The sequence below is a fragment of the Eschrichtius robustus genome, chromosome 6, assembly GCF_028021215.1.
Source record: "Eschrichtius robustus isolate mEscRob2 chromosome 6, mEscRob2.pri, whole genome shotgun sequence".
In the NCBI taxonomy this organism is placed as follows: Eukaryota; Metazoa; Chordata; class Mammalia; order Artiodactyla; family Eschrichtiidae; genus Eschrichtius; species Eschrichtius robustus.
This window is the reverse complement of record NC_090829.1, coordinates 2,209,670-2,236,351: the sequence shown is the minus strand read 5'-3', so window position 1 is coordinate 2,236,351 and position 26,682 is coordinate 2,209,670. Positions and strand designations below refer to the sequence as shown.

Genomic DNA, 26,682 nt, shown 5'->3' with positions numbered 1-26,682 from the left:
GCTCCCCTCTGGATGGCCTCGAGCCAGTTCCCTCACCAGCCTCTGCCTCCAGTTTCTTGCCTGGAGGTATTTTTTAGAGGTACTAAGACGAGCTCTCTCTCATAGGGCTGTTATGGGGGTCAAGTGAATTAATATATGTCAAACGCTTAGAACAGAACGGGGGTGGCAGCTAGCCCACGGTAGATGCCCCGTGATTGTCACTGTTAATACTGTTGTTGTCTTCTTCTTTTTTTTTCAACTAATTAATTAATTTATTTTTGGCTGCGTTGGGTCTTCGTTGCTGCACGCGGGCTTTCTCTAGTTGCGGCGAGCGGGGCTTACTCTTCATTGCGGTGCGAGGGCTTCTCATTGCGGTGGCTTCTTTTGTTGCGGAGCACGGGCTCTGGGCACGCGGGCTCAGTAGTTGTGGCTCGTGGGCTCTAGAGCTCAGGCTCAGTAGTTGTGGCGCACGGGCTTAGTTGCTCCGCAGCATGTGGGATCTTCCCGGACCAGGGCTCGAACCCGTGTCCCCTGCACTGGCAGGCAGATTCTTAACCACTGCGCCACCAGGGAAGTCCCTGTTGTATTGTTTTTCTTTGACTTTAAAGAATTTCCCATCATCTTCTAAGGCATTAGTCACATCAAGATATGGCTCGCCCACCTGTTCCCAAATACTCAAACAATCCTCGAATAAAGAGTTGTGTCGTTTACAATGTGTAAACCCTGCAGTGTGGTACACACACTTGTCATCTCCATTTCTCAGGTTAGGAAACTGAGGCTCAGGAAGGTGAAGTGACCGTAGTAAGAGGCAGCATCAGGCACTGAGCTCCCGCCTCTGTCTCCCGTGCTCCAAGAAGTTGGTTTTTTTGTCCTAAAGTCTTCCCACAAGTAGTCTCCTTACCCTAGAGCAGGGTTTTTCAACCTCAGCACTATTTCTAATTTGGGCCAGACACTTGTTCATCGTTGTTGCCTGGGGAGGGGGAGGGAGCTGTCCTGTGCACTGTGGGATGTTTTCTGTTTGTTTTTGATTAATTTTTATTGGTGTATAGTTGATTTACAGTGTTGTTAGTTTCAGGTGTACAGCAAAATGAATCAGTTTTACATACATATATATCTGTTCTTTACCATATTCTTTTCCATTATGGTTTATTACAGGCTATTGAATATAGTTCCCTGTGCTATACAGGACAACCTTGTTTATTTTATATTATTTTGTTTTATTTTTTAATTTTTATTGGCGTATAGTTGATTTACAATGTGTGGTAGTTTCAGGTGTACAGCAAAATGATCAGTTATACATATAACCATTCTTTTTTTTTTTTCCATTTTTAAAGTCTTTATTGAATTTGTTACAATATTGCTTCTGTTTTATGTTTTGGTTTTTTGGCCCGAGGCGAGGCATGTGGGATCTTAGCTCCCCGACCAGGGATCGAACCCACACCCCCTGCATGGGAAGGCGAAGTCTTAACCACTGGACCGCCAGGGAAGTCCCCATATATCCATTCTTTTTTAGATTCTTTTCCCATATAGGTCATTATAGAGTATTGAGTAGAGTTCCCTGTGCTATTCAGTAGGTCCTTATTAATTATCTGTTTTATATATAGTGGTGTGTATATGTCAACCTCAGTCTCCCAGTTTATCCCTCCAGGCCTTTCCCCCTCGGTAACCGTAAGTTTGTTTTCTACATCTGTGACTCTGTCTCTCTGTTTTGTAAATAGGTTCATTTGTACCATTTTTTTAGATTTCACATGCATATCATACAAAATTTCTCTTTCTCTGTCTAACTTACTTCACTCAGTATGGCAATCTCTAGGTCCATCCATATGGCTGCAAATGGCAGAATTTCATTCTTTTTTATGGCTGAGTAGTATTGCATTGTATATATGTACCACATCTTCTTTATCCATTCATCTGTTGATGGACATTTAGGTTGCTTCCATGTCCTGTCTACTGCGAATAGTGCTGCAATGAACATTGGGGTACACTGTGGGATGTTTAGTAGCATCGTCGGCCTCTACCCACTAAATGCCAGTAGTCGCCCCCAGTTATGACAGCCAGAATCTCTCCAGACATTGCCAGATGTCTCTTGGGGGGCAAAATCAGTGTTGGTTAAGAGCCACTGTCCAAGATTAAGGAAGGTGGAAGGGAAATGTGGGAGGATGGGGGGGCCTGGGTTGACCATCACTTATGAAACATCGTGTGCCAGGCAAGTTGCAAACAATGTCTCTCGTTCACCAACAGGAATTCTAGGAGCGTCTGCATTGTCCTAGGAGACACTAGGACTCAGAGAAGGAACAAAAACTCTATGGTCACTAACTTAGTAAGTGTCAGAAGAGGGATTCAAATCCAGGTCCATCTGGAGCAAAGCCCATGCCGTCCCATCACTTCCTCACACAGTTTTCTGCAGGTTCAGGGCATTTTAGTTCTTTTTAGGAACAAAGGAAACTCACACGATGAGGATTAAATTGGTTTCAGAGCTTTTTGAGGCCACTAGTGTGAGTGTCTACCTGTAAAATATCAACCAAATAAAACAAAAAACACTTCTCTGCAGCAAAGTATAACCGAGTAAGTAGAACATTACTTTGTTGCGAAAGAGGTTACATTCTGGTGTCTTTACCCGTGAACCTTCTCAGATCTCAGAAGAATGGCAAAAATTCCCATGTGACAAAGAGTAATTTCATCATCATCTTTTAAAAATATCCCACCCCAGTATCCCCCCTGTTTTCTGTAAGGGCTGGTACCAATGTGATTTTCAAATATATTTACAGTATGTAAGCAAAGAATTGTGTATCTCAGATGATAAACATTTTAGTGCTCCTGTTTTAATCCACTATGGGTGCAGGAAATTTGAACAGATAATAGAATGCCATTTGTTAGAGCAGTAATTGCTTTTTAAGAATTATGGAAATCCTGATTGGAAGTGGAATATGGGACTGAATCATTTGGTGTGGAGATAAGCTCTTCAGGGACCTCGGTATTGCGATGTAATTAGCCTCATCTACACGCGACTCCTGAGGCGGGTTACAGCATTTGTTCAGTTAACGCCTTCCATTTCGGATGCCTCTCAGTTCACATCATTAATAAGTAGTTAGATGTGTCGGCCCGTTAAGTGATTTTAAGGGAGAATTTATTTGAACCTGTCATAAGCTATCTTAGTATGTCCTAGAAAATCGTGATCTAAAGCATCGTCTGTTACAAACGTCACCTAAAACAGTCTATGACATAATTTTCGACCATGTTCCTTGGAGCAAGAAAGCATATTATAAAAATGAAATGTAGGTGTTGGACGTGTCATAGTCCCTTAGGAAAATGTGACAGCACTTCCTATGGTAAAAGTCGGTCTCAGGAAGGATTTCTGCTGCTGGCCGAGAGCCCAGACAGGTGTAGCTGCAATACAGAGTGATTAGTGGGTCCTCAGCCTCCCTGTCTCTCTTTTTGAGGCCCAAACTATCTTGTCAAATTTAACCATGTCTTGAATCAAATCAGTGTTTGGAAAATTATAACCGTGAATTAAAAGAAAGGGAGGTACACAATCCTGCAGTTCGCAAATATGAGTAAATAGGCCCGACCGGACCACACCAGTGATTTACTTCCTAAGGAGGTGGAAGATGCGAAGTTAAAAAGCTGTGGGTTTGAGTGAAGTAAGAGTAATATCTATTCAGCCATTTAAATCTCTTTTGTAATAAAATAGACCACTAATAAGAGCCCGCTGTATAGCACAGGGAACTCCACTTCGCTGGTACAGTGGAAACTGACACAACATTGTAAAACAACGCCACCCCAGTTGATAGATAGATAGATAGATAGATAGATAGATAGATAGATAAATAAATAAATAAATAAATAAATAAATAAATAAATAAATAAATAAATAAATAAATCTCTTTCGTAAAGGCTGCGAGTAGTGTGTTGTTTAAATTTCCCGGTTCTAAGGTGCGGGGTTCCCCGGCCCTGCTGTCCTCTTCGGTTCTGGGGAAGAGTCAGTGAGCTCACGGTGTCAGTACTAAGCCTTTGGCGCAGTCCTGGGCACTTAGTAAGTGCTCAGCGAATGGTAGGCGCTGTTAGTTCAGCTCTTCCGGTGCAACTCTGACCCCTTCTGCCAACTAAAATCCACTGCCGAAATCCCGTGGGAGCAGGACGCAGGCTTCTGGGGAGCGTAAACACCACGCAGCCTGGAGCTCTTAAGGTATTAAGTGCTCAACAAGGAGTGCATTTAATGAGGACCTGAGCAAAGGGGGAGCCGACAGAGTCAACGGTGCCAGATTGACTCAGCGGATTGGGGTTCCGGGGAGGTTAGGAGAGCAACAAGACATTTTTATGTCAAGGTGTTTCGAATGTTGCTAGTGTGCCTGGGAATTATCTGGGGATTTTGTTAAGATGCCTGTTGGGATTCGGCAGGCATTTCTGGGGTTGTGGAGGGTGGTGGAGGGGAGTGGGGGCCTGCGTTTGACCCGGTTCCCAGGTGGTGCTGATGGTGCGAGCCCGGGACCGCACTTTGGAAAGCAAGGCTTTCTTGAAGGACTTAAAAAGCAAAGTCTTCCCGGCCCTTCTTTTGTCCCCTGCCTGTCCTCAGCACCTGTTGCACGTGTGGTCAGAATAGCAGGGATTCTCATAACCCGGCCCCAGCCCTCGGCCAGGATCCCGGGTGACCCGGACAAACACACACTCCTTCAGGGTCATGGGCAGGTTACTGAGTCAAGACTGCCAGAGCCCGCCACGCCGTTTTCCTCCCCTCCCCTCCCCCAGACCCGGGACTAATCTTGGAGCTTCTCAGTAATAACAAAGCCAGCAGCAGAGTGAGTCAAGACCATTTCAAAGCAGAGTTTTTCTTGTTTGGCAATTACCTAATTTCAAAATGCGATTCACAGATTTGCAAAATCCCCTGTGTGTGGAAACAAACCGCTTCTCCTGAAAGATGATTAAAAGCAAGATTCCCCCCCCCCCCCCCCCCCCCGCCGCCCCAAACACACACACATTCACTGGAGGCGACTGGAAAATTAAATGAGCGGCAGTACGGAGGTCCCCCGTCCCACGCTCACGGTTGGAGGCATGTAAATGATATTTCAATAAAGGTCCACGTGCGCGCGCGGGCATGCGCACACGCCCGCAGCGGAGAATCTGGTTCTAATTACTTGTACTTTGGTTGAACTTTGGCGTTTCCTTTGACTTTCTCCCTAATGTATGAGAGCTGTGGGCCTTGCGATCCTGCAGTGAATCCACAGAAAAAGGGGGGAAAAAAATCCAGACCGGCTCTCCTCCGTGCCAACAAAAATGAAACCCAACTAAATGTTGTGACCAAATGCAACACTTTGCTAGTCTCCGTTAATTAGCTGAAATTACTCCCTCCCACCGGGTCCCGGAGCTCAGGGCTCAAAATTCCCCCGGGGCCGTGCAGGAAATGCCTTTTGCTTTACAACTCCTTTTTCTTTTAAGGCTCAGCTACCCAGAGAGTGCATTAAAATACTGTCTTAATCATCGAAAGTTCTGGCGAAAAGGCAGGGCTTTCATTATGCCGGATGCCTGCCTGCCCGCCTCGAAAATCCTGATGTCTGTCAGCATGGCTTAGCCCGCCATAAATTAGTTCTCACAAAGAAAAACATAGTATACTGGGCCTTCTCTTAAAAATGTTATCTGCTACTTAATCTAACCTTTAGAAAAATGCCAAGCATGTTAGGAATTGTGAAGGGCGCTATTGTTAGAGGCTTTCCGTGTGTTTAAATGACACTCAGGTGTGTTGTAACAACAAGGACATTTATACTGTGTTTTCTCAGGTGAGTTAATTTGCAAGTGCCAAGTCGTCTTAACAGGCAACAGCATTATTATTATTGTTATTATTACTATTTTGCTTTTATTTTGGGAGTGAATTAAACCCCCAGAGTTGTGGCAGTGTTTAAGAAGGCTGTGTCACTTGGGAGTGCCCGTATTCTACTTTTGTGCGGCGTCTCGGTCGGTGGAGAGTTCGTTTGGTTTGTTTTTGTTTTGTCTGCAAACAGCCTCCGAGTTTATAGAGTCCTTCAGAGCAGTGCTTCTCAAAGTGCCAGCTGCGGCCCGGGCCAGTTGCTCTGCGGCCCACCGCCAGTACTCGAGGAGATAGGGCAGCCGTGAGAGCAAATGCTTAGAAACTTGTACAGAAATTTGGCAGAGGAATTTTACGTCTAAAAGGTCCTTTTTTTCCCTCCTTAAGTTGTACCTTGTGTTTTGAGCATCTTTTTCTTAATTCCTTTTTTCTGGAGATTCATTTTGTGTGTCTTTTTTTCCCCTAGGGATTTGTTTTTATTGATTTTATCGATCTATGAGGGGAAAAAAAAAAAAGGTCCTTTACCATAGATAGTCTGAAAACCACTAATTTAAAGCAAATGGCTTCCTCCCTACCCCCGGAATTCTGCTGCAGGTTGCTGGTCTGGACCACACTTTGAGGAGCATTAGTTTAAAGGCAAACAAGACCTGTAATGAATTTTTCGGCAAGGAAGGTGATTCTAGCTTTGGGTGCCCTAATGACAGCCACCTTTGAGTTGCGGGGTTGGAGAGGTTTAAAATATGGGCTGGAAGCTTCTGTCAGTGCAGGTTTTGGATCGCTGTCTCCTTTGGCCAGTGGGCAGCGCAGAGAAGCCCCCTCAGCACTTCTGGTGCTGACTCTCCTCTGGGCAGGGACCCATGGAGCCAAACATCCATCTCCCCCGAGCAACAGAAGCTCCTGTCTTGGCCATTCCCTGACAAACGAGGCAGCGCATCTGGTTAGCAGTTTGGATGCCACCTTGGAGGCTGCTGCTTGTTGGGGATGCAGTCACTAAACAAAGCTCAATAAGACAATAAGTAAGCAAGGAAATAAATAAAAGCAGGAGGCAAAAAGCAGATCTGAATTAGTCCTCAAAGACTGCTTTTCCCTGAACTGAAATCACGACAGGATGGCTGGAGTGCGGTTGTTTTCTTAAATGACACAAACCTCTTCCCCCCCCCCCGCCGGGAAGTCTAAAAACTGCTTTTTTGGCCTGCCTGAGATCGCTGAATGAGCTAATACAGGACACGTTGTCTGCTGGGCCTGCAGGGTTTTTGAGCAAAAAATTCATCATTCCATAGACTGATTGTGCATGCCTGGAAGAAGGCACAAAATGTTTGACGTCTCTCAAGGGCATTTGATGAATCTAACTCTCATTTAAAGGGACTAATAGATTATTGATTTAAGCAGGACGACAGCGAACAGATCAACGGCAGGCACTCTGTAGCTGTCTTAAATGCCAGAACTGACTCGTGAAGGGGGCCCTGGGCTATCCCCCCGCCTTGTTTCCCACTGCCTTTGGGGCGGCAGTGACGGGGGGCACCAAAGGGCAAGAGGCACACTAATAAACTTGGCCAAAGTGCGTTTTTGCTACATTACCAAAAAGGCCAGAGGTTGCACTGAAGTTCAAATCTGCTTTTATACTGATGCCATATCCTGGTTGTAATCCTAGAACTTGCGTTGGCATGTTTGCTTAAAGCTAGCTTTGGCAATCTGACGGTACCACGGAGATTTTTCTTACTTGCTTTGCATTGTTCTCAGCGTCACGGGCCACACAGAGGAAATGAAGGACCACCAATGATCTATTTTGAGGGGATATTTGAATATATATAGTCAAATAGTTAATGCTTTACCACCATTGGGAAAATTTTTCCAAAGATGATTATTTCTTGTCATATATAAGTCTTTTCTATTTATGTTTGTCTGGGATGCACACGTGGCATTTGTAGGATTCACGTTACAAACCACAATAGACGGAATCAATTCATCCTTCAAAACACAGCCTGGTCACCTCCTCTGGGAAGCCTCCCTTGATGTCTCTGAGCTGAATAAGGCTTATAGCCCTCTCTGTCATATCATATCATATCCGTGTTTCCCAAACTGCTGCAATTTGGATTCACCTGGGAATACTTTTTTAAGAACCCTGATGCCTGGCTCCCACTCCCAAGCATTCTGCCATAATAGGTCTAAGATACAATCTAAGCATTAGGATGTTTAAAAGCTCCCCAGGTACTTCTAACATACAGCCAAGTTTGAGAACCAGTGTATTATATTATAATTGTTGGTTTACTCTCTATTAGGCCAAGCTTGTCAAGGCTAAGGGATTATACCATGTACTGTCCATAGCGTGTAACACACACTTGGTATGTTATAGTCAGGGAATTAAATGTTTGAACACACCGGGCTTCCCTGGTGGCACAGTGGTTAAGAATCCGCCTGCCAATGCAGGGGACACGGGTTCGAGCCCTGGTCCGGGAAGATCCCACATGCCGTGGAGCAACTAAGCCCCTGTGCCACAGCTACTGAGCCTGCGCTCTAGAGCCCGCAAGCCACAACTACTGAGCCCTCGTGCCACAACTACTGAAGCCCACGCACCTAGAGCCCGTGCTCCGCAACAAGAGAAGCCACCGCAATAAGAAGCCCGCGCACCACAACGAAGAGTAGCCCCTGCTCGCTGCAACTAGAGAAAGCCCGCACGCAGCAAGGAAGACCCAACACAGCCAAAATAAATAAATAAATAAATAAGTTTATGGGAAAAAAAAAAGATTGAACACGCCAACATCCATTGTACAAATATGGGAAAGCACTACCAGTGAAATAACCACAGCCTTAATAAAAGTCCAGAGCCCTCGCTATTGATTGCTTCCAAATAGAACATTTTCATCCGTACACCTGTTGAGGGAAAGTTTTCTGATTCACTCCTTGGTTATAAGTGACTCTCATCTATAGAAAAAGGCTTTCGATTCTGAGGTCTCCCCGCTTCCATGTGCTTTGCCTGAGTTTCTCGGGGATTAGATTGCCTGCAGTTCAGTTTCCTCTCTTTGGGAGGGGGAGAGGCTGGACCCCGTCAGTACATGGATTTGAAGCTGCGTATTTATGGAAATTACCACCCACGTTTGAAATTCAGGGCATAGCTCTGACAGCTGAATCCAGACCTAACAGAATTCTATTTACAACCTTCCTAGACAAGCCAGATTAGCTGTTCTACACGAGCCAGTAGAACGTGAAAATTCACTCTCCCCACATTGCACACAATGCGGGATTGCTCCTCGTGGTGACAACACAGTTCGGTCCCTAGGGGGGAAGTAGAGGCACACAAATAAAACCAACCAGAAAGTTCTGGGAGGCGTTTAGGGGAGGACACTTATGTTGAAATTAGGAGCGTAAATTGACACAGCCTTTCTAGAACTCGCAACATATTCTTAAATAGCCATAACTTTTGAACTAATAATTCCACTTCTGAGAACTTAGCCTAAGGAAATAGTCAGAGATGTGCTGAGATTAGCTACAAAGATATTCATCATAATGGAATGTTTTGCGGGAAAAATATTTATTGACAAGGAAACAAACTCATGACACAGTAAGTTAAACAAAGTCCCAAACAGAATCTACAGTATAATTCCACTTTTTAAGGTAAACAAACTGACCAAAAACATTTATACGCATAGTAAAATGTTTTGAAGGGTAGACGCCAAGATAACAGTAATTTTCTCTGAATGAAAGGATTGTGAGTAATTCTGCATGTGTTTTCTTAGGCTTGTTTTTTTTTTTTTCAGGGCTCCAGAAGCATTTAATTTTTTAACATCTCTGAAATCAGGCTGTGTCTCACAAGCACTGACGGGTCATAATTTAATTGGCAGTACTTTTTTGTCTTTCTTAATGATACATAGAATAACATGCATTTTATAATCTATGGTGACTCAGGATCAGTGACACCCAGTAATGACAATAGTAACAGCAATAGCAGCATCTTAGATTTTTTTATTGCAATATAGTTGATGTACAATATCATATAAGTTACAGGTGACATTATAGTGCTTTACAATTTTTAAAGGTTATACTCCATTTATAGTTATTATAAAGCATTGGCTCTATTCCCCGTGTTGTATCGTTGTAGCTTATTTTAGATTGTTTTCTTAGATTTTTAACAAAGAGTGATGTATTATTTTGTACTGCTTTCTTGTCGACGCCATTATGACTCATTTGCTTTCAGTGAAGCTGATTGGTTTAGGGGGAGGCATGCTTTTGCTTTTGTAGCTTGACAGCTGATCTGATGAGCTCTCGTGACATCTTCGATGCCCACCTTCCTGTACAACCCTTGCCACAATTGTGCTGAGCTACCCGGTAAAGACAGCGCTAGATTTATCTACTAGACCTGCCTAACTCTAATGAATTCATTCCAAGATTCTTCTGAATTATGACAGTACTGTAATTATAGTTGATTCTATTCCAAAGGGATAATTAATTAATTTTAAAGGAAGCCAATGAGTGTGTGAAAGCCACTTGGTTTCTAATTTTACCATTTAACAACTTAGAAGGGCACTTAGGGCTTGGAATGAAGACAAGTAAGGAAAAGGGGAAAAGCTCATGTATTAATTCAACAAATATTTATTGATTACCCACCTACTATGTGCCAGCGCCTCTTCTAGGCCTGGAACAGAGTTGTAAACAATTCATCTAAGTTCCTTGGTTTCACAAGTCCCATACTTGGGGGGGGGGTAGCACAGGTAGAATATAAAATTGTACACAAACAGACTTTCTAAATTTAGACACTAGTTAGGGTATTATAGAAAATAAAATAAAATAAAATGAGATATAGTGACCAGGAGTGGGAAGGGGCCTTTTATTTAGAAAAGTCACCCGTGAGGAGGTGACATTAGCTCTAAGATCTAAGAGAGAAAAGGGACTAGACGTGTGAAGGTCTGAGAACTTCCAGGTAGGGAGAATGGTCAGCACGATACCTGTAAGTTGGTACGAGAGCTTGGCCTGTTCAAGAGATGGAACAGAAACCAAGCGTTTAGAAGTCAGTAAATGAGGAGGGTCATTGAATTCAGTGATGTTACTGAAGGCCCATATCATGAAGAGCCTTGCTGGGCACAGCAAGACTGACTTTGCTCTCATCGGTGACTGTTGGAGCATGTGAGGGCTCTCAGCAGGTAAGGGAGACAGAGTGATTTTAACTTTGGAGCAGTTATCTGACTGTGCGTGTGCAGAGGGGACCCTAGGCCGGAAGCGTGGGCACCGGGAGACCAGTGCAGAAGCTTCTGCAGTAGCTGAGGTGAGAGATGCTGCCGGGTTGCTGGGCTGGCCTGGCAGCAAGGTCTCAGACAAGGATGGATTAACAGTATGTGTAGGGGGCAGAGCTGACTTGCTGAAAGTTAGGCTATCGGACAATCCAGTGGGTAGAGTAGCTAATCTGGGGGATGGTGAACAGTGGAACAACTGGAAATTTTATACTCTGGGAAATATACTGTGTATTGTAAAGTGATTGGAGGTTGGAAGATTCTGGAACATTATTTGACCACTTTTCGCCCCTCCCTTCCCCACTTCCTCATCCTTTATGAGCAGTTTTGCCTGTAATAGGAACAGGGCCAGGTCTTGCTTTGACATGGAGCATAAATCTGGAGAGTAGGGATGGGAGAATACCTGGATCTTAAGTTCTGTAAATTCCTATTCCTCGTGGATTTGGGGTGGTTAAATAATGAGATGGGGGATCGCGTGTTTGTAAGTCTAGAATGAAGAGCAACGTCAGGCTGTGCCATCACTAATGTAATGCAGTGCTCTTCAAACATTAACTGTACGTTCAGTCACCTGGGGGTTTGGTTAAGATGTAGATCTGGCTCCTTGGACCTGAGCTGGGGCCTGATACCGCGTTTTCTGACAAGCTCTGACGTGGCGCTGACACTCCTGGTCCAAGGAGGACTCAGTAGCAAAGGTCTCGCCGCCACTGCTGCTAGTGAAGCTCAGCTCTGGCCGCGTGCTGACGGCCCTTTCCGTGTCCTTGTTGAATGGCTGCTCTGGGCATTTTCTTCCTTTGTCCTAAGGAAAGTTCCTTTTGGTTAAGTGAGAGACAGGGTCAAGCAGGTCATTTCAGAGACTCTAATTGAGCTGGAAGCCAGGGGGAACAAGAGTCGAAAGAGCCCTGGGTGTGCAGTGAACATCTGACTTTGTGTCTTGGCTTCACCACTGCCCAGTTGGTCTTGGACAAGTCACTGCACTCCTTGAGTTTCTGTTTCTCTTGAAGGTAAGATGGTGATAAAATCATCTCCATCACGGTGCCACGGTGCTCTGCAAATGAGAGAGACGTACGGGATTGCTTTGTAAACTGTCAATACCACGTTAGAGTCAGGATTGCCCTGCAGTGCCTACACTGGCGGCTCTTTTTGTGGGCCTATCCTTGCTATGTTATTGCTGAATTGGGGGCAGAGGGCTGTGAACTCACTGGTGAAAAAGCAATGAACTGAAACACGCTTTCTCTTTGTTTCTCCCCCTTCCCGTCTCCACCGTAGCGATTGAAACACAGAGCACCAGCTCCGAGGAACTGGTCCCGAGCCCTCCGTCTCCACTTCCTCCCCCTCGAGTGTACAAGCCCTGCTTCGTCTGCCAGGACAAGTCATCGGGGTACCACTATGGGGTCAGCGCCTGCGAGGGGTGTAAGGTGAGTGCCCAGCTCCAGGGCTGGGCTGCTTTGATGTCTTGTCACGTCACCTCCAGTCGGTGTGGTGCTCTGGGTTGTGTGTGATGGTTTCATTTCTTCCTCAGAGCTCACTAGTTAATTCAGAAACTTCTGCAAATGTCTGATGGGAGCCAAATGTTCTAGGGCCCTTACAATAACCCGTAACAGTTCTTTTCAGGTCGCGAGAGCCTTTGAAGGAGTCCTGAAAAGCATCCCCTATTTCTCTTTAGAACATGCCGTCTGGTGTCTTTGTAGTTTTATTTCATTTTTAAATATGACTGACAATCCCCTGAATCAACTTGCAGAGAATCCGAGGTTGAAATGGGGATTTATCTTCTGGCTGTTTCCTCAGCCCTGTGGCCTTTGAATTACAGTTTGATTTTCAGCCTGTGGGGACTTGCTACTGTGTGTGCGTGCGTCATAAATTCAGGGGAGCTGGATTTAAAATTCCAGCCTACAGAGTCACGGAGGCTGAACATGTGTCAGAGAGCCTATGTGGCTGCTTTGAATCAAGCTAGACAATCGTAATCGAGTCCAACAGGCTTAATTAAGTGAAAGAGCTTCTTATTTTTTTTAAAGAGAGAAAAGAAACAAAGAATGACTTCACAGGCAAATCCAACTCATCCACAGACAGTCTTTCAAAGGATCCGTGGCTGTCTTGAGCCAGCCCTTCCCTAGATACACGGCTTCTTTCTGTTCCCGCCGATGGCAGTTCAGGTGTGCTGTTTATGCATCAAAACTGCATGATGCGTTGATCACTGCAGACACGTTGGAGCATTACAGCCTCCTTCCCCGCCCCCAGCTGCTCCAAGGCATTTTGTATTTAGCTGAGCAGAGTTAGTACTTACTGCGTGCACGGGTCAGGAGCTAGTCTGTGACAAACCATCCTCAAAAGGAATGGCTTGAAACCACAGCCTTTTTATTTATTTATTTTTAACTTTTTAGTTTATATCGGAGTACAGCTGATTCACAACGTCGTGTTCGTTTCAGGTATACAGCGAAGTGGTTCAGTTATACGTATACACGCATCTATTCTTTCTCAGATTCTTTTCCCATTTAGGTGGTTACATCATATTGAGCAGAGTTCCCTGTGCTGTACAGGAGGTCCTTGTTGTTGAGACCACAACTGTTAATTTGGCTTACAACTCATGGGCCGGTGCTCTCGGCCAGGTTCCTCTGGGGGTTTCGTGTGGTCCTAGCCGTGCTCCACACGGACCGGGTCCGCCGCAGGTTAGCTGGTGGGCTCTGCTTCTGAGGGTGCTGCCGGTTGGTGGGGGACCTCTCATCCCGTCGGGCTGGCCCCAGTTATTTGCAGGCAGGGTTCCAAAAGAGAGAGTCGGGCTACACAAGTCCTCCGGAGGCTTGGAAGGGACACACTCGTGCTTCTGACACTTTCCAAAGCAGGTCAGAAGGCCAGTCCGTACTCAACAGGTAAGAACATAAACTCAACTTCTTAGCAGGAGGAGCTGCGAAGTCACAAGATAAGAGGCGGGAATACAGGGGGAGGACACCTGGGGCCGTTTTTGCATTCGGTCTCGCTCACAGCACGTCTGATGGCCTGGGAACAGAGTGGACCAGGACCTGGGACCCGGGACCCCAGCTGCCCCTCACACACAGCCTGGCACATCCTGGGTGCTGAAAGATACAGCTTGAAGAAACGCCTGAGTGTCAGCCCCTCAAAGAAATTATGCGAGGTTTCCTTCCTTTTCGAATCATTTGAATAAACATGAATTTGTTTACAGGGTGAGGCCGGTTTGGAGAAGTTCATTACAGCCTTAGGAATATCTCTTCCTCCGGGGGTGTGTTGGTTTGACAGGAATGCCCCTTCTTCCAGTAGCCTCAGATATGGTGGTCAGGGAAGAGAACACGGCAACCAGTTGGCAGCTGGATAAAAAGCAAAGCGTCTGTGCATCTAATTGCTGCTTTATTATTGATAACCCCTCGCCGAACCTACTTAAATTTATCCTGAGATCTGGGAAGGTTTCAGCAGAATCCCGGTTCACTCCGTCCATTTGTTGTGCAATCTATAAATAAATCATTTTCTAGTGCTCATTTGGAAGTTAAATGAAACGACACTCCTTTATTTCAAAAAACTTTGTCATCTCATGACCAGAAACCTTAATGAGGGACGTTATAACTCAGTTTACCTGCTCCTTTTATGTCCTGGGAAAAGAAATTATCCAGCGTGTCTTCTCGTGCCAGATCCCAAGCCCTACCTACATATTAAGCAGTTTCACACTCTGTAAAGTACAAACTGTTTTAATCACCTCTTAGTCAGCTAATTCCCTGACCTCTTGTTTTAATTTGGGATTCTGTCTCTTTTTAGGAAAAAACCCAACAAAAACAAAACCCAGAGCAGCACAAGCAACTTTGATGAACTTGGTAAAGCTGTTCAGAGTCCTATTGGGGTGTACCTTTTTAATAAAGAACTATAAGCCCAATAAGGTCAGATGAGCTTGCCAACCAGTTGTCCGACTAAAGGGTTTTTGAACTATGGGTGGGTCTCTGAAAATGTGGACTGCCTTTCCCCCTGGTTGCTGAGGAAGACTGGTCTGCATTTTGACTTGCTGGGAAAACGTGACGGAATTCATAGAACTGAAAAACATGAGAAAGCAAAAGTATAACGTGACAGCCAAAGGAAAAAATATATAACTTTAAAAAAAATTAAATATGACTTTTGTTATCATTTTAAAAATTACCAACACAATGCAGAATTTATTACATTAAAAAATAGAACATTAAAATAACTATAGTTCTACCCTGGGAGAAAAACCCCTGTTAAACCTGTTTTTCTATTAGTATGTGCATATTGTTATTTTTGGTGTTTTTTTACAAGGATAGAATTTTATGTTGTATACTGGTTTTAACTTTCTTTTTAAATTTAATCATCTTTCATGACCAAAGTTTAAACAACTACGTAGTTTTTATGGCTATGCCATTAATGTTGTGGTTTATGGTTATATCATAATATATTTCATGAATCCCCTGTTGCACAATTGAAGTGTTCTCAGTGTTTCTCTACTATAAATAATGCTTTAATAAATAGCCTTTATGTTTATCTCTGATAATTTACTTAGGATAAATTAGTAGAAGTGGAATTCCTAAGTCAATGGCTGTACACTTTTAAGGCTTAAACAAATTTCCAAGATGCCCTCTAAAAGAGGTATATCAATGTAAGCTCTGTTAGTCTGTAAAGAGTTAGTATTATTGAAGACTATCTGTTAGAACTCTCTCCCCGTGATTATGAGGTAACGAATCAAGAAACAACTTCTCTTCGGGAATTCTGCCTATCTTTAGTTTTGTTGTTTATAATGGGCCCCAGGCATGATACCATTTTGGGCTACCAGCAGATACACCATGGGCCCCCAGTTGACCTATAAGGGCTGGCCCATCCTTTGGCTGGAGATCAAAGATCACTTCTCTGGGCTGGGAGCCCCTGCTGTAAAGTAGGATTCCCAAACAGAACCCGATTTACATCTTTAAAAAGGAGTATCCACAGTAGCTTCCGCCTGTCGTGACCAGAATGACCGTATTGACTATTGTTTGGGGAAGAGAATGTTCTGGCTCCCTAGGGACCAGGCGGCAGTATCGGCCTCAGAATTTAATGAGTGGGTTGTGGGCTACCTCTGGGAACGGCCAGTGGCTGCTGTGCTGACACAGCATCAACAGGGCATCATAACCACCAGCTGTACCATAGTGATGTCCTGTTAGGGGACTTCCAGCTGAACAGGACAAATGGCAAATTTTTATAGGGGACAAAGGGTACATAAAATGAACATGTGGTGTAGTTAGCCAAGAAGGTTTAATGATATAAAGTAATAAAGCTGATTTTCAGGTGTCTTGAAGAAACAATCTCATTGCTCATAGCTAGAATTTATGCACAGTTTTGGCCTTTATCCTATTTACATTTCCATTTTTGTAGCTTTCAAAGAGTATGGAGTCTAGAGTGAGAATACCAGGATTTGAATCCTAGCTGGGCTACTTGCTAGTTTTGTGACCTTGGGCAAGCATCTTTCATTCTCTGTGTCGCTCTCTTTTCTCAATTGGAAAAATGGAGATAATAATACCGCCTACCATCCAATATTGTTGTGAGGATAAAATGAGTTACTATAGAGCCTATACTTGGCACATAGTAAGTGGTATATCTGCTTAGTTATTGTTTGTACTGTCATGAACTTATAATTATTTTTGCACACAGTCATGTAACATTGGTTATAATCTCAGTATTCCTTCTTGTAATGTTCTTTCAGCAATTCCCTATTCCTTTGTACCCAAATCAACACTGCCTCTTTCCTTCAAGACTCAGGTTAAGACCCAGCCATTGCGTGGAACCTCCCCTGATTACCTAGTACAGGAGTTGTTACAAATTGATTCTGTAAAGAGCCAGACAGTAAATAGTTTAGGCTTCAAAGGCCGTACGGTTTCTGTTACAGCTACTCAACTCTGCCATTGCTGCATGAAAGGAGCCATAGACAATATGTAAATGAATAGGCATGGCTATGTTCCAATAAAACTTTATTTATAAAAACAAGCAGTGGACCATGTTTGGCCCTTGGGTCTAGTTTCCTGACCTCTGCAGAAGTACATGGTGATATGTCCTGTTTTTAGTTTCTAAAACTCAGAAGCTGATGGCCCAAAGCATTCATGTCAGAGGTGGCGGCAGCTGTTTCTGGTGGACTGTGGGCCTAGGATGGCTGCTCCCCATCCCTGCCTGCCCGGGCTCCATGGCAACAGCTTCAGGACCACTCTCCCTATCAGTTGTTCCTCCACCTCTCATTCCTGCTCAGCTCCCACCTCCTTATCATCCAAAGCCAGAAATTAGCAATTTCCTTATAAGTGAGCTACTTCCAGAAACACCTGGCACCTTAGTTTGGAGAGGTTTGTGGGATGTATTTTATGATCTTCCATATCAGTTAGCTTTTCCCGCCTAACAAAAAGCTCTAATGCTTGTTGGCTTAAAACAAACGACACTTATTATTTGTTACTTATTCTGCGCAGAGCTTCTTGTCTGGGCTGGCTTGGCTTGGGCCAGGCAGGCCTAGGATGGCCTCACACACATGACCGGGGCCTTGACAGGATGACTGGACCCTCTCTCCATGTTGCTGCTCCTCACCCGTCAACCTAGCCTGCGTTTGTTCACGTGGTGGTGGGCAGGTTCCCATCAGTAAGACAGGACAAGCACCAGTGTGCAAACCTCTGGTTGCATCGCATTTGCTAATGTCCCATTGGCCCTGCGTGGTTAAGCCTGGATTCAGTGGGTAGAGAAGCGAACACCACCTCTTATGGGGAAAAGTGGCAGAGTCACCCTGCAAAAGGGTGAGGATGCCAGAGCCGACATTTGATGACATACCTTCTTGTATTATGCCCTGGTTTTGTGCAGAATTCTCTTCCAAAAACTATATTCCAGGGCCACAGTGCTGAGCGCCAGAGATACAGCAGTGGACGTGACAGTCAGGTTCCTTCTGGAACAAGGGCAGAAGACAGGCAAACAATTTAGAGTTGGAAGAAAATGAATAGGATGGTCTGGTAAAGAATAACGGAGGGGGACGTGATTTGATAGGGAGTCAGGTGAGAGCTCATGGCTGCGAAGGAGCCGGCTGTGTAATGGGGTATTTTAGGTCAGAAACTGAACTTGGATTCTAGGGCCGTTTCTTCCCTTCTTTGTTGTGTCCATTAACTTCTCTGGGCTTCAACAAAGCTGTGAAACTAAAATCCACAAGTTTGAACCCCGTCCTACGCCAAATGCAAACACTGCAACAGTGAACCCAGTAAGTGCACTGATTTCTTGTTAGGAATAGCTTGTGTGGCGTGGGAGTCCCTGGTGTTTACAAGTCTGGGGTGAGTAGGGGGGGAGGAAAAAACTGCTCTTGTTGGATACCTTCTCTGTACCAGGCATGGGGACATTTTATACTCATATTTCATTTAATTCTTACAACAGCCCTCCAGGGGGTTAGGCTTTATGACCACCATTTTAAACATGAGAAAACTGAGGTTCAGAGAGGTTAAGGAACTTGGCCAAGGTCACACAGCTGGATTTCAATCCTAGTCTGTTTGGAAAATTCCTCACTGCTTCAGCCACACTGAAGCAGTGGGTAGGAAGCAGTGGTGTGTTGTGTTCCAGTTTGGGGGTTTCATGGGGCAACAAATGAAAAACAAAAACAGGTGGGAGCGTACTTCAAAAGAGAAACAACCCTATCGTCTTGATCATTTCATAAAAGAAATGACATTTTACATCAGTAAGTAAAAGAAGGAAGAGCTTGCAAGGCAGTCTTTCCCAAGGAGGGACGGTTAACACACGGGCTCCACCCATGGGCACACTCCCAAATGGTGCTGAGTCCTTGTTCTCTCCGCTTTGCCCTTGGTGGGTGGAAACTTCCCATCTCTGAGCCAGCGCCCAGCCCACGTGGGGAGCCCATGAGACACAGAGGGATGCTTGATCGTGGTCACGCTGGTAGCCTGCTATTTAAAGCAGCCTTGAAGAGTGTAAACTCCACCAGCCCCCTCAATCCCTCAGGGCTCACTTCACCCATTTTCTTATCTGCCTTTGTTTTCCTTGCCTCTGAAGAAGGAGGCGCTCATCTCCAGGGCAGCATTCGGCCGCTGGGCTGGTTTGGGGTTTTCTTCCTGGCAGACAGCAAGTAGTATGCTCAGTACAAAGAGTTTTGCAATCAGGAAGATGGATGTCTGCACTTAATTTTAGAACTCCTATTAAATACTATAAACGTGCTTGGTGATTTTATTTGACCGAGGCCATTTAAGATGACATTGTTTTTTTGTTTTTAATCAGCATCCATAAACATGAACATTATGCTCTGTTTGGAGACCATTCTGGGCTCTGCCCGCCCTTCACAGTTGCTTCTGCTTAGGGGTTTGCTGCAAGATCCAGTCCCAAGAACAATATAACACACTAAAGACAATAACAAAAACAGGACAATGTCCGCATGCTGTAGTAGCTAAAGCTGAATTATGAAGCCTGCCATCAAGTTCATGATTTCAGTCCTTGATCCAAAAAGAGTAGGTCCCCTCATAGGCCCAAAGAACTGTCCTCCTTTATAAAACTGGCCAACAATGGAGAACTTATTTATTCTCTCATTGATCAGACATTTACTAAACACCTTCAATGAGACAGGCTCTAGGTACAGAAATTAAAGGTTTTTATGTATTTTGTTCCCAGTGTTGTGTCCCAATGTTTAGAAAGTACATAGAACAGTGCCTGTTAAATAATAGGTACATAGTAGGAAATTTACTGAATGAGAGGATGAGTGTACGTACGGGCAAGGAGAAAACAGTGCATGTGCCGTGTGCTGTGACACTGGAAGTTGCAGGGCGTGACGGGTGCAGAGAAGGAGACTCGCATCCCTCTGACACTTCCAGGGAAGGCTTTACAGAAGAGGTGGTTTTATGGATGTGTGAGCATTTTCCAGATGAGGCACGGGAGAGGAGCGTTCCAGGAAGAAATTAAAGACTAATCTGAAAACAAGGGAACTTGGGATAGTCCGTGAAGAATGGCACGGAAATGTGGAAACTTATCCCTTCTCTTAAGGTTGGTTTTGCGCAGCCCTGTGTAGGCATCTGGGGGTCAATGGGCATGAAAGGTGCTCAGGAGGGCTCACTGCTGTGTTTCCTCAGAGCAGCCTTCTTTGGCACCCTCATTAGGTCCTTCTCTTTCATGTGTTCTGTTGTTCTCCTTTGTTGCACTTAACCCAGCTGTAATTAACTTACTTCTTAATTAATTTTTATTGGAGTATAGTTGATTTACAATGTTGTGTTAGTTTCTGCTGTTCAGCAAAGTGAATCAGTTATACATATACACGTATCTGCTCTTTTTTAGATTCTTTCCCCATAGAGGCCATTACAGAATACTGAGTAGAGTTCCCTGTGCTGTACAGTAGGTCCTTGTTAGTTATCTATTTTATACATAGTAGTGTGTATATGTCAGTCCCAGTCTCCCAATTTACCCCTCCCCTCCCTTGCTCCTTGGTGACCGTAAGTTTGTTTTCTACATCTCTGACTCTGTTTCTGTTTTGTAAATAAGTTCACTTGTATCATTTTTTTTAGGTTCCACGTATAATCGATATCATATGATATTTGTCTTTTTCTGTCTGACTTACTTCACTCAGTATGACAATCTCTGGGTCCATCCATATCACTGCAAATGGCATTATTTCGTTCTTTTTTATTCCTGAGTCATGTGATTAACTTATTATTATGGAGCTGTTTGTTTGCTCCCAGCCTCCTCTGTCACACTGTAAACTGCAGGAAGACTGGGACTGGTCTCTTGTCCGAGCTTTATTACCAATGCCTAGCGTAGTGCTCTGTGCATAGTAGGGCCTGAATAAGTGTTTTTAATCATAAATTAGATCTAATTCTATAGTAATTAATATAGTAATAAATGACATGTAATAAATCAGATTTAATTCTATGGTAATGCACATAGTGGTATAATCTTATATATTCTATCTAATTATGTAATGAATTGCATCTAAATATATAGGGTTTGTGATTATATATCCATGAACATTTTTATGAAATTTATAAACAGGACAAGGCCTTGGGTGGCCAAAATCCAGCTCATTTCCTTAGTAATTTCTGCTTTTCACCTCAAGGTTAGCCCTTCACTGCAAAAGATATGTTCTTTTTGATACCGTCTTTAAGCGAACTCTGAAGGACTAGCAACTGGATCGATATACTCAAAAATACTGTGGGCTCTTAGTGCTTTAAAAAAAAAATAAGAATCTCAACATCTAGAATCTACCTTCATATCCAGAAACATCAAGACAGCTGAAATGACAGTCTGGCTGTTTCTAGATTTAGTTCCTACAGAAGGAGAAAACACTTCTGCTGCTGGACAAATGTTGTTCTAACTTGAGAAATCATTTTGGATTGAAAAAGCAGGAAAAATCTGTCTTTTTTTTCCTTTTGATATAGGAATAAACAGGAAGTGGAGGGTGAATTCTGAATTCTCCTGCAGTCCTATATTTTTTTTCCCATGTTGGCTGAGTGAGAATAGTTTATTTAATTTGGTGGCTTTACGTGGATTATAAATTTTTTAACAGTTACAAAGTCATAAATGCTTGTTTAAATTACTTTGCCTGCTTGTTGTTTAAAAATATCTAGAACACTCTCATTTGCTGTTTGTTTTTTTTTTAACAAGCTTCAAGTCTGTAATTTTTGGTAAAGCTTTCTCCCTTTGTCATACAGTAGAGAAACAAGCTCCGATATTCATAATTAACCTGTTGACTTGAAAATGGCTTCCTCCCAATGATGTCCCGAGTGTATGTTTCAAGGAGTTTTGGTCAATGAAAATAATTAGCAAAAAATCAACAATGTTTCTGACTTAAAGCAATTGTGGAGCCACCAGGGTTTGGGGGGTGCGGAAATAGGTTCCTTTTACAAAATTCCTGGAGACTATCATCTAAAAATGAATTGTGACAATGTATTACAATTTCACCAAACAAAAACAAGAATGTATTTTTGTCAGAGAAATAAAAGTATATGGTTTGGGGTTTCCTGAGAGTGATAGAAATTATGACAGAAAATCATTTCTGTTTAAATAGATTTTACACCATCCTAGGTTATGATTTAGTTACTTTGGGGAGATGAGTGTCTCCGCCGTCTCCCTAATAAACCTTTTACTGGAGAGGTTAAATAGGGAGCTTTCAGTTCTATATTTCCTTCTCCTGGTTGAAGTCTTGGAAAGAAGTCATGAGGAGTGGAATCACCTGGCAAGGGCACTCCTGTTTTGTTTTGTTTTTTAATTTAATTTTTATTTTATATTGGGGTATAGTTGATTTACAATGTTGTGTTAGTTTCAGGGGTACAGCAAAGTCATTCAGTTATACATATACAAGTATCTATTCTTTTTCAGATTCTTTTCCCATACAAATTATTACAGAGTATTGAGCAGAGTTCCCTGTGCTCTACAGCAGGTCCTTGCTGGTTATCTATATATCGTAGTATGTGTATGTTAATCCCCAACTCCTATTTTATCCCCCCTCCACCTTTCCCCTTTGGTAACAAGGGCAGGCGCTCCTGTTCTGCCAGCCCCTGTATTCCTCTTCCCGAGGGCAGGGCTGTGCATGCCTTGTCTGCCCTCTCTGTATGGATGCCTCTCTCCTCACCTGCAGACCTGTATAAAATTACAGAAACAGGAAAAATGCCGCACACTTACACTGCCTCTAAGTGTTTCTAAAGCACTTTCACTTTATGGAATTCAATTCAGCTGAGCTTTGCTGCAGTTAGGAAAAAGCCCTCCAAAATGTGCCATGTTTGGTACAGAATTTCCTCGTCAGGTAACCGTTCAAGGCCTGTGTCCCCGGCTGGCCCCTCCTCTCTTGCTCACAGTGAGTAGGAAGGCAGGCTGCTCCCCGTGCTACAGTTCAGTATCCACTAGGCCCTTAGCTGCATCTGATTCCTGCTGGCAGACTGGGAAGGAGAGTGCAGGGGAGGGGAAAGCCAGTCCTTGCGGGGCGGGGGGGGGGGGGCACAGAGAACTGTCAGGACCCGGGCGCAGCACCAAGCCAGCTGCAGGAGATGGAGTCTAGCCATGAGCCTGAGGACAGACCAATGGTTAGCGATAGGACAGCCATAGTGAACTTAGTGGAGAGCGGAGCGTTCCTGCCTTAGGTGTTTTATTTGATCCTCATAAAACTTAATTAGAGAAGTAGGTGGAAGAGATTTTTTTTAACTTCCATTTCACAGGTGAGAAAAACGCACCCATCTACCATTCACATCCTTGATTTGGAATCTGTTGCTGATCCTGACACGGTTACTGTGGAAACCAGCGAGGGTACATTATACAATTGTTCCCGTAATTTTCCCTGAATCTCATCAAACTATCTTTTCAAAGTCTATGATCCTAAACATCTTCATTCCCTAGTATGTTCGGTTTTGACGTTTTGAGAGACCGGGAAGGCCTTCCCCAGTAGAGGGAGGCCTTTATCAGGGGTTCGATTGTAGTGTCAGCCCACAAGGCAGAAATCACATGTAGCCAGAATGACCCCAGAAAACCCCTTCGGCAAGCAGACGGCTGGAGATGGACACACGGCTCCCATGAAGGCAGCAAAGCCACTTCTTCCTCCAGCTTTGGAAGATTGCTAGCCCTTCTGTGGAGCACCGTGTGAGATAGTTGTTTTCTGTTTTTGCGTTGTACCAAAAATATGCGTCCTTAAGCACAAGAGTTACACGAGCACAACACAACGCTCGCGGCACGGAAATCACACATTTCTCTAGAAACATTTCCTTGTTTCTGAGTTTCTTTCGTCATAATAGTTTCCTTGGGATTGGAATTTCTCTTGTGCCTTTTATGAGCTGTCTTTTTTTTTTTTTTTTGGTTCAGTATTTTTCCGCTTCAGAAAGGTGGCTAGATATGTCCAATGGATAAGCAATGCCAGAATGGGGGAAAGTTGTGTTCTCTGGACCCTAGAACTCATCCCTGAAAAGCATCTAGAAAGGGGGATAAAAATCTGCGTGCATCTATCTCCCGCCCGCACAACGCTCGCATTGTCTGGGGTGCAGGGGAAAGGCTGGGTTCTGGCAGCCCTGCCCCATTAGAGCCTTGTTCCTTGTTCCATATTGAAAAGATGACATTCCTTTGCTAGCAACGTCCTGCCCGGATCTCTGGCACCAGTTCTGTGGCCGGCACTGTCGCCTGGGGCATTTTTGTTTGGGTTGGTTTTGTTTTATTTCAAAAGCAGCAAAGAGCAGGCTGCATAAGTGTACAAGGTGGAACTGTTTTTATAGAGCTTGTCGTCAGACTTCTCAGTACAGTCAAGGTGGCCTGTCTGCCAGGGTGTCTGCTTCCTATTCACTAGTGTCAAAATGTGAGAAGGCACATACAGTAAATTTAACTTATTAGCTTGTTCTCAGGTGTTGCTGAGACAGCCCTTGGGTTTTAATGTGGGCCCCCTCCTCCCTCGCAGGATTTCATGTAATGCTTCATTTATAACAGAGATCAGTGGATTTGCAGAATAAATATTCCAATAAGGAAAAGCAAAATCTTCAGTGACCCTCTCAGTTCTGCTTCCATGGAGGCTTTTTCTGTGCCTGGGAAAAAAAAAAAAAGAAAAATCCTTTATATTGGCTGCAGCTCTGAACTGGAGCATGTAAAATGTACTTCTCAGGGTCTGTGAGCCTTAAAATAATGAGCGATGGAAAAATGTGAGGTAGGTCAGTGAGGGGGAGAAAACTTCGGTTTTATAAAGGATTTTTCATGGTTAAACAAATTTGGAGAAACTAGAATGATCAAACAACGTGAGTTCTCCTCTGTGCTTTTGAATCTGAAAATAGCAGCATTCTCAGTACACAACACCACCATTCATACGGGCTGGAAAGTCCCCAAATCATGAAAATTATCCTGATTAGTCAAACCCAGCAGGGATCATCTGACTGCTCCTTAGGGAAATGAGAATTTCAGCGTGGATCTCACTTCTGCATTTTGTACTCAAATTGTAGACAAGCTCTGCTGCATCTGGGGACTTTGGAGTGTGGGCACACTTTCAGCCAAGAAATACTTTTGAAGGCTGCTGCCCTTGTTTACATTGCTCCTCATTAACGTAGAGAATTAGTCTCAGAATAATAGAATTTTGAGGAGGGCATTTTTTTTTTTTTTTTTGATATTTATTGGTTTCCGCAGGCATGTCCTGCTGTGTTAGATGCTCCTTCAACTGGTTGGTCCCCTAAGTTAGAAAATGCATAGACCCAGTACTCCATGAGATGTCTTTTGACGGCTTCTATTCCACTTGAACGCACAATATATCATGTTTATGGTCTCATCAAAAACACTATGCTAAAATGCTTGAATAGCCCTTAGTACCTTTGTTGAATTGAACCGTGATAGAAAAACTGTGACAGTTATTAGTCCAATGCCAGAAATTATGGGAGAGGGTATTAGAAATCGATTCCACTAATTCTGGTTATTTGCCCCAAAATGGAATCAAATGTAAAATTCCTCATCCATTTGTATTTTGGTCTTAAATTATTTCCTGCTTTAAGAGTTAGGTGGGAAATATGTTCTATTTAAATGAGTATTTGGTGCTAATTCTTGCCTGTTGACCAAAAATTTGAGCCTCATGTATATATTATACATACAGATATAGAACTTATTTCTGTAAATATTCGTGGCAGGTAGGATTCTGCACAAAATTGTGAATTATATCAAAGCCTAAAAGGGTCTAATTGTCACCACTAGATATATTTGGTTTTAAACCCAAATAATGAAGTTATTTCTTTCACTACACCCACGTGTGGGATGTTTGCACAGGGTTAATATCATGGACCCGGTGGTTTAAGAAACCTAAAAGAGTGTTTTTTAATTAGTAAATCTAGATCAGCATTCCTTTACTCTTTGATTCTGTCCCATCCATCTTATTCTTTATGAGCCCTGGGCCGCAGAAATAGTATTCCTGGGACTTCCCTGGCGGTCCAGTGGTCAGGACTCTGCACTTCCACTGCAGGGGGCCCGGGTTTGATCCCTGGTTGGGGAACTAAGATCCTGTAAGCCACGTGGCACAGCCAGAAAAAAAGAAGAAAGAAAGAAAGAGTATTCCTGTTGTCTACAATGCACACTATTAGAAATAAGAGCATTGGAGGAGAGATGAGGATGGTGACCTCCGAGGAGCTCACCTGTGCCTCTGTTACGTCCAGGTGGGTGGGCCATTGTCAGTTACTTTAGCCACGCCCCCGTAACACAGGTGGAAACTAAAGGAGAGTGATGTTTACGTATTTTAGCAACTTGTTTTATTTTACTTATTTATTTTTAAATATTTTTTAATTAATTTATTTTTTTTTGGCTGTGTTGGGTCTTCATTGCTGTGCGCGGGCTTTCTCTAGTTGCAGCGAGCGGGAACTACCCTTTGTTGTGGTGTGTGGGCTTCTCATTGCGGTGGCTTCTCTTGTTGCAGAGCACGGGCTCTAGGCGCACAGGATTCAGTAGCTGCAGCACGCGGGCTCAGTAGTTGTGGCTCACGGGCTCTAGAGCGCAGGCTCAGTAGTTGTGGCGCACGGGCTTAGTTGCTCCGTGGCATGTGGGATCTCCCCGGACCAGGGCTCGAACCCATGTCCCCTGCATTGGCAGGCAGATTCTTAACCACTGTGCCACCAGGGAAGCCCCTAGCAACTTATTTTAAAATATTAAAGCTGAAATTCCTACAAGGACATATAAAAATAATGTAAATAAAATAGAAAAAAATGGTTTAGGTACCTTTGTGAAACTTCCTGTCTTCGTAACGCTTGTTTCTTTTTCTTCAAGCCG

General features: G+C 43.8%; 1 protein-coding gene across 5 annotated transcripts in view; it reads left to right on the top strand.

Annotated features, from left to right (window-relative positions):
• Positions 1-26,682, top strand: part of RARB (retinoic acid receptor beta) — a 682,530-nt gene that overhangs the window by 521,156 nt on the left and 134,692 nt on the right. For 4 of the 5 annotated variants that reach the window (XM_068547291.1, XM_068547293.1, XM_068547296.1 and 1 more), the window contains one exon: positions 12,265-12,413. In XM_068547291.1, the coding sequence (XP_068403392.1) occupies positions 12,265-12,413 (149 nt within the window). Of the gene's footprint in view, positions 1-11,896; positions 12,000-12,264; positions 12,414-26,682 lie in introns of those variants that run through there. The other variant, XM_068547295.1, reaches the window with a different exon arrangement.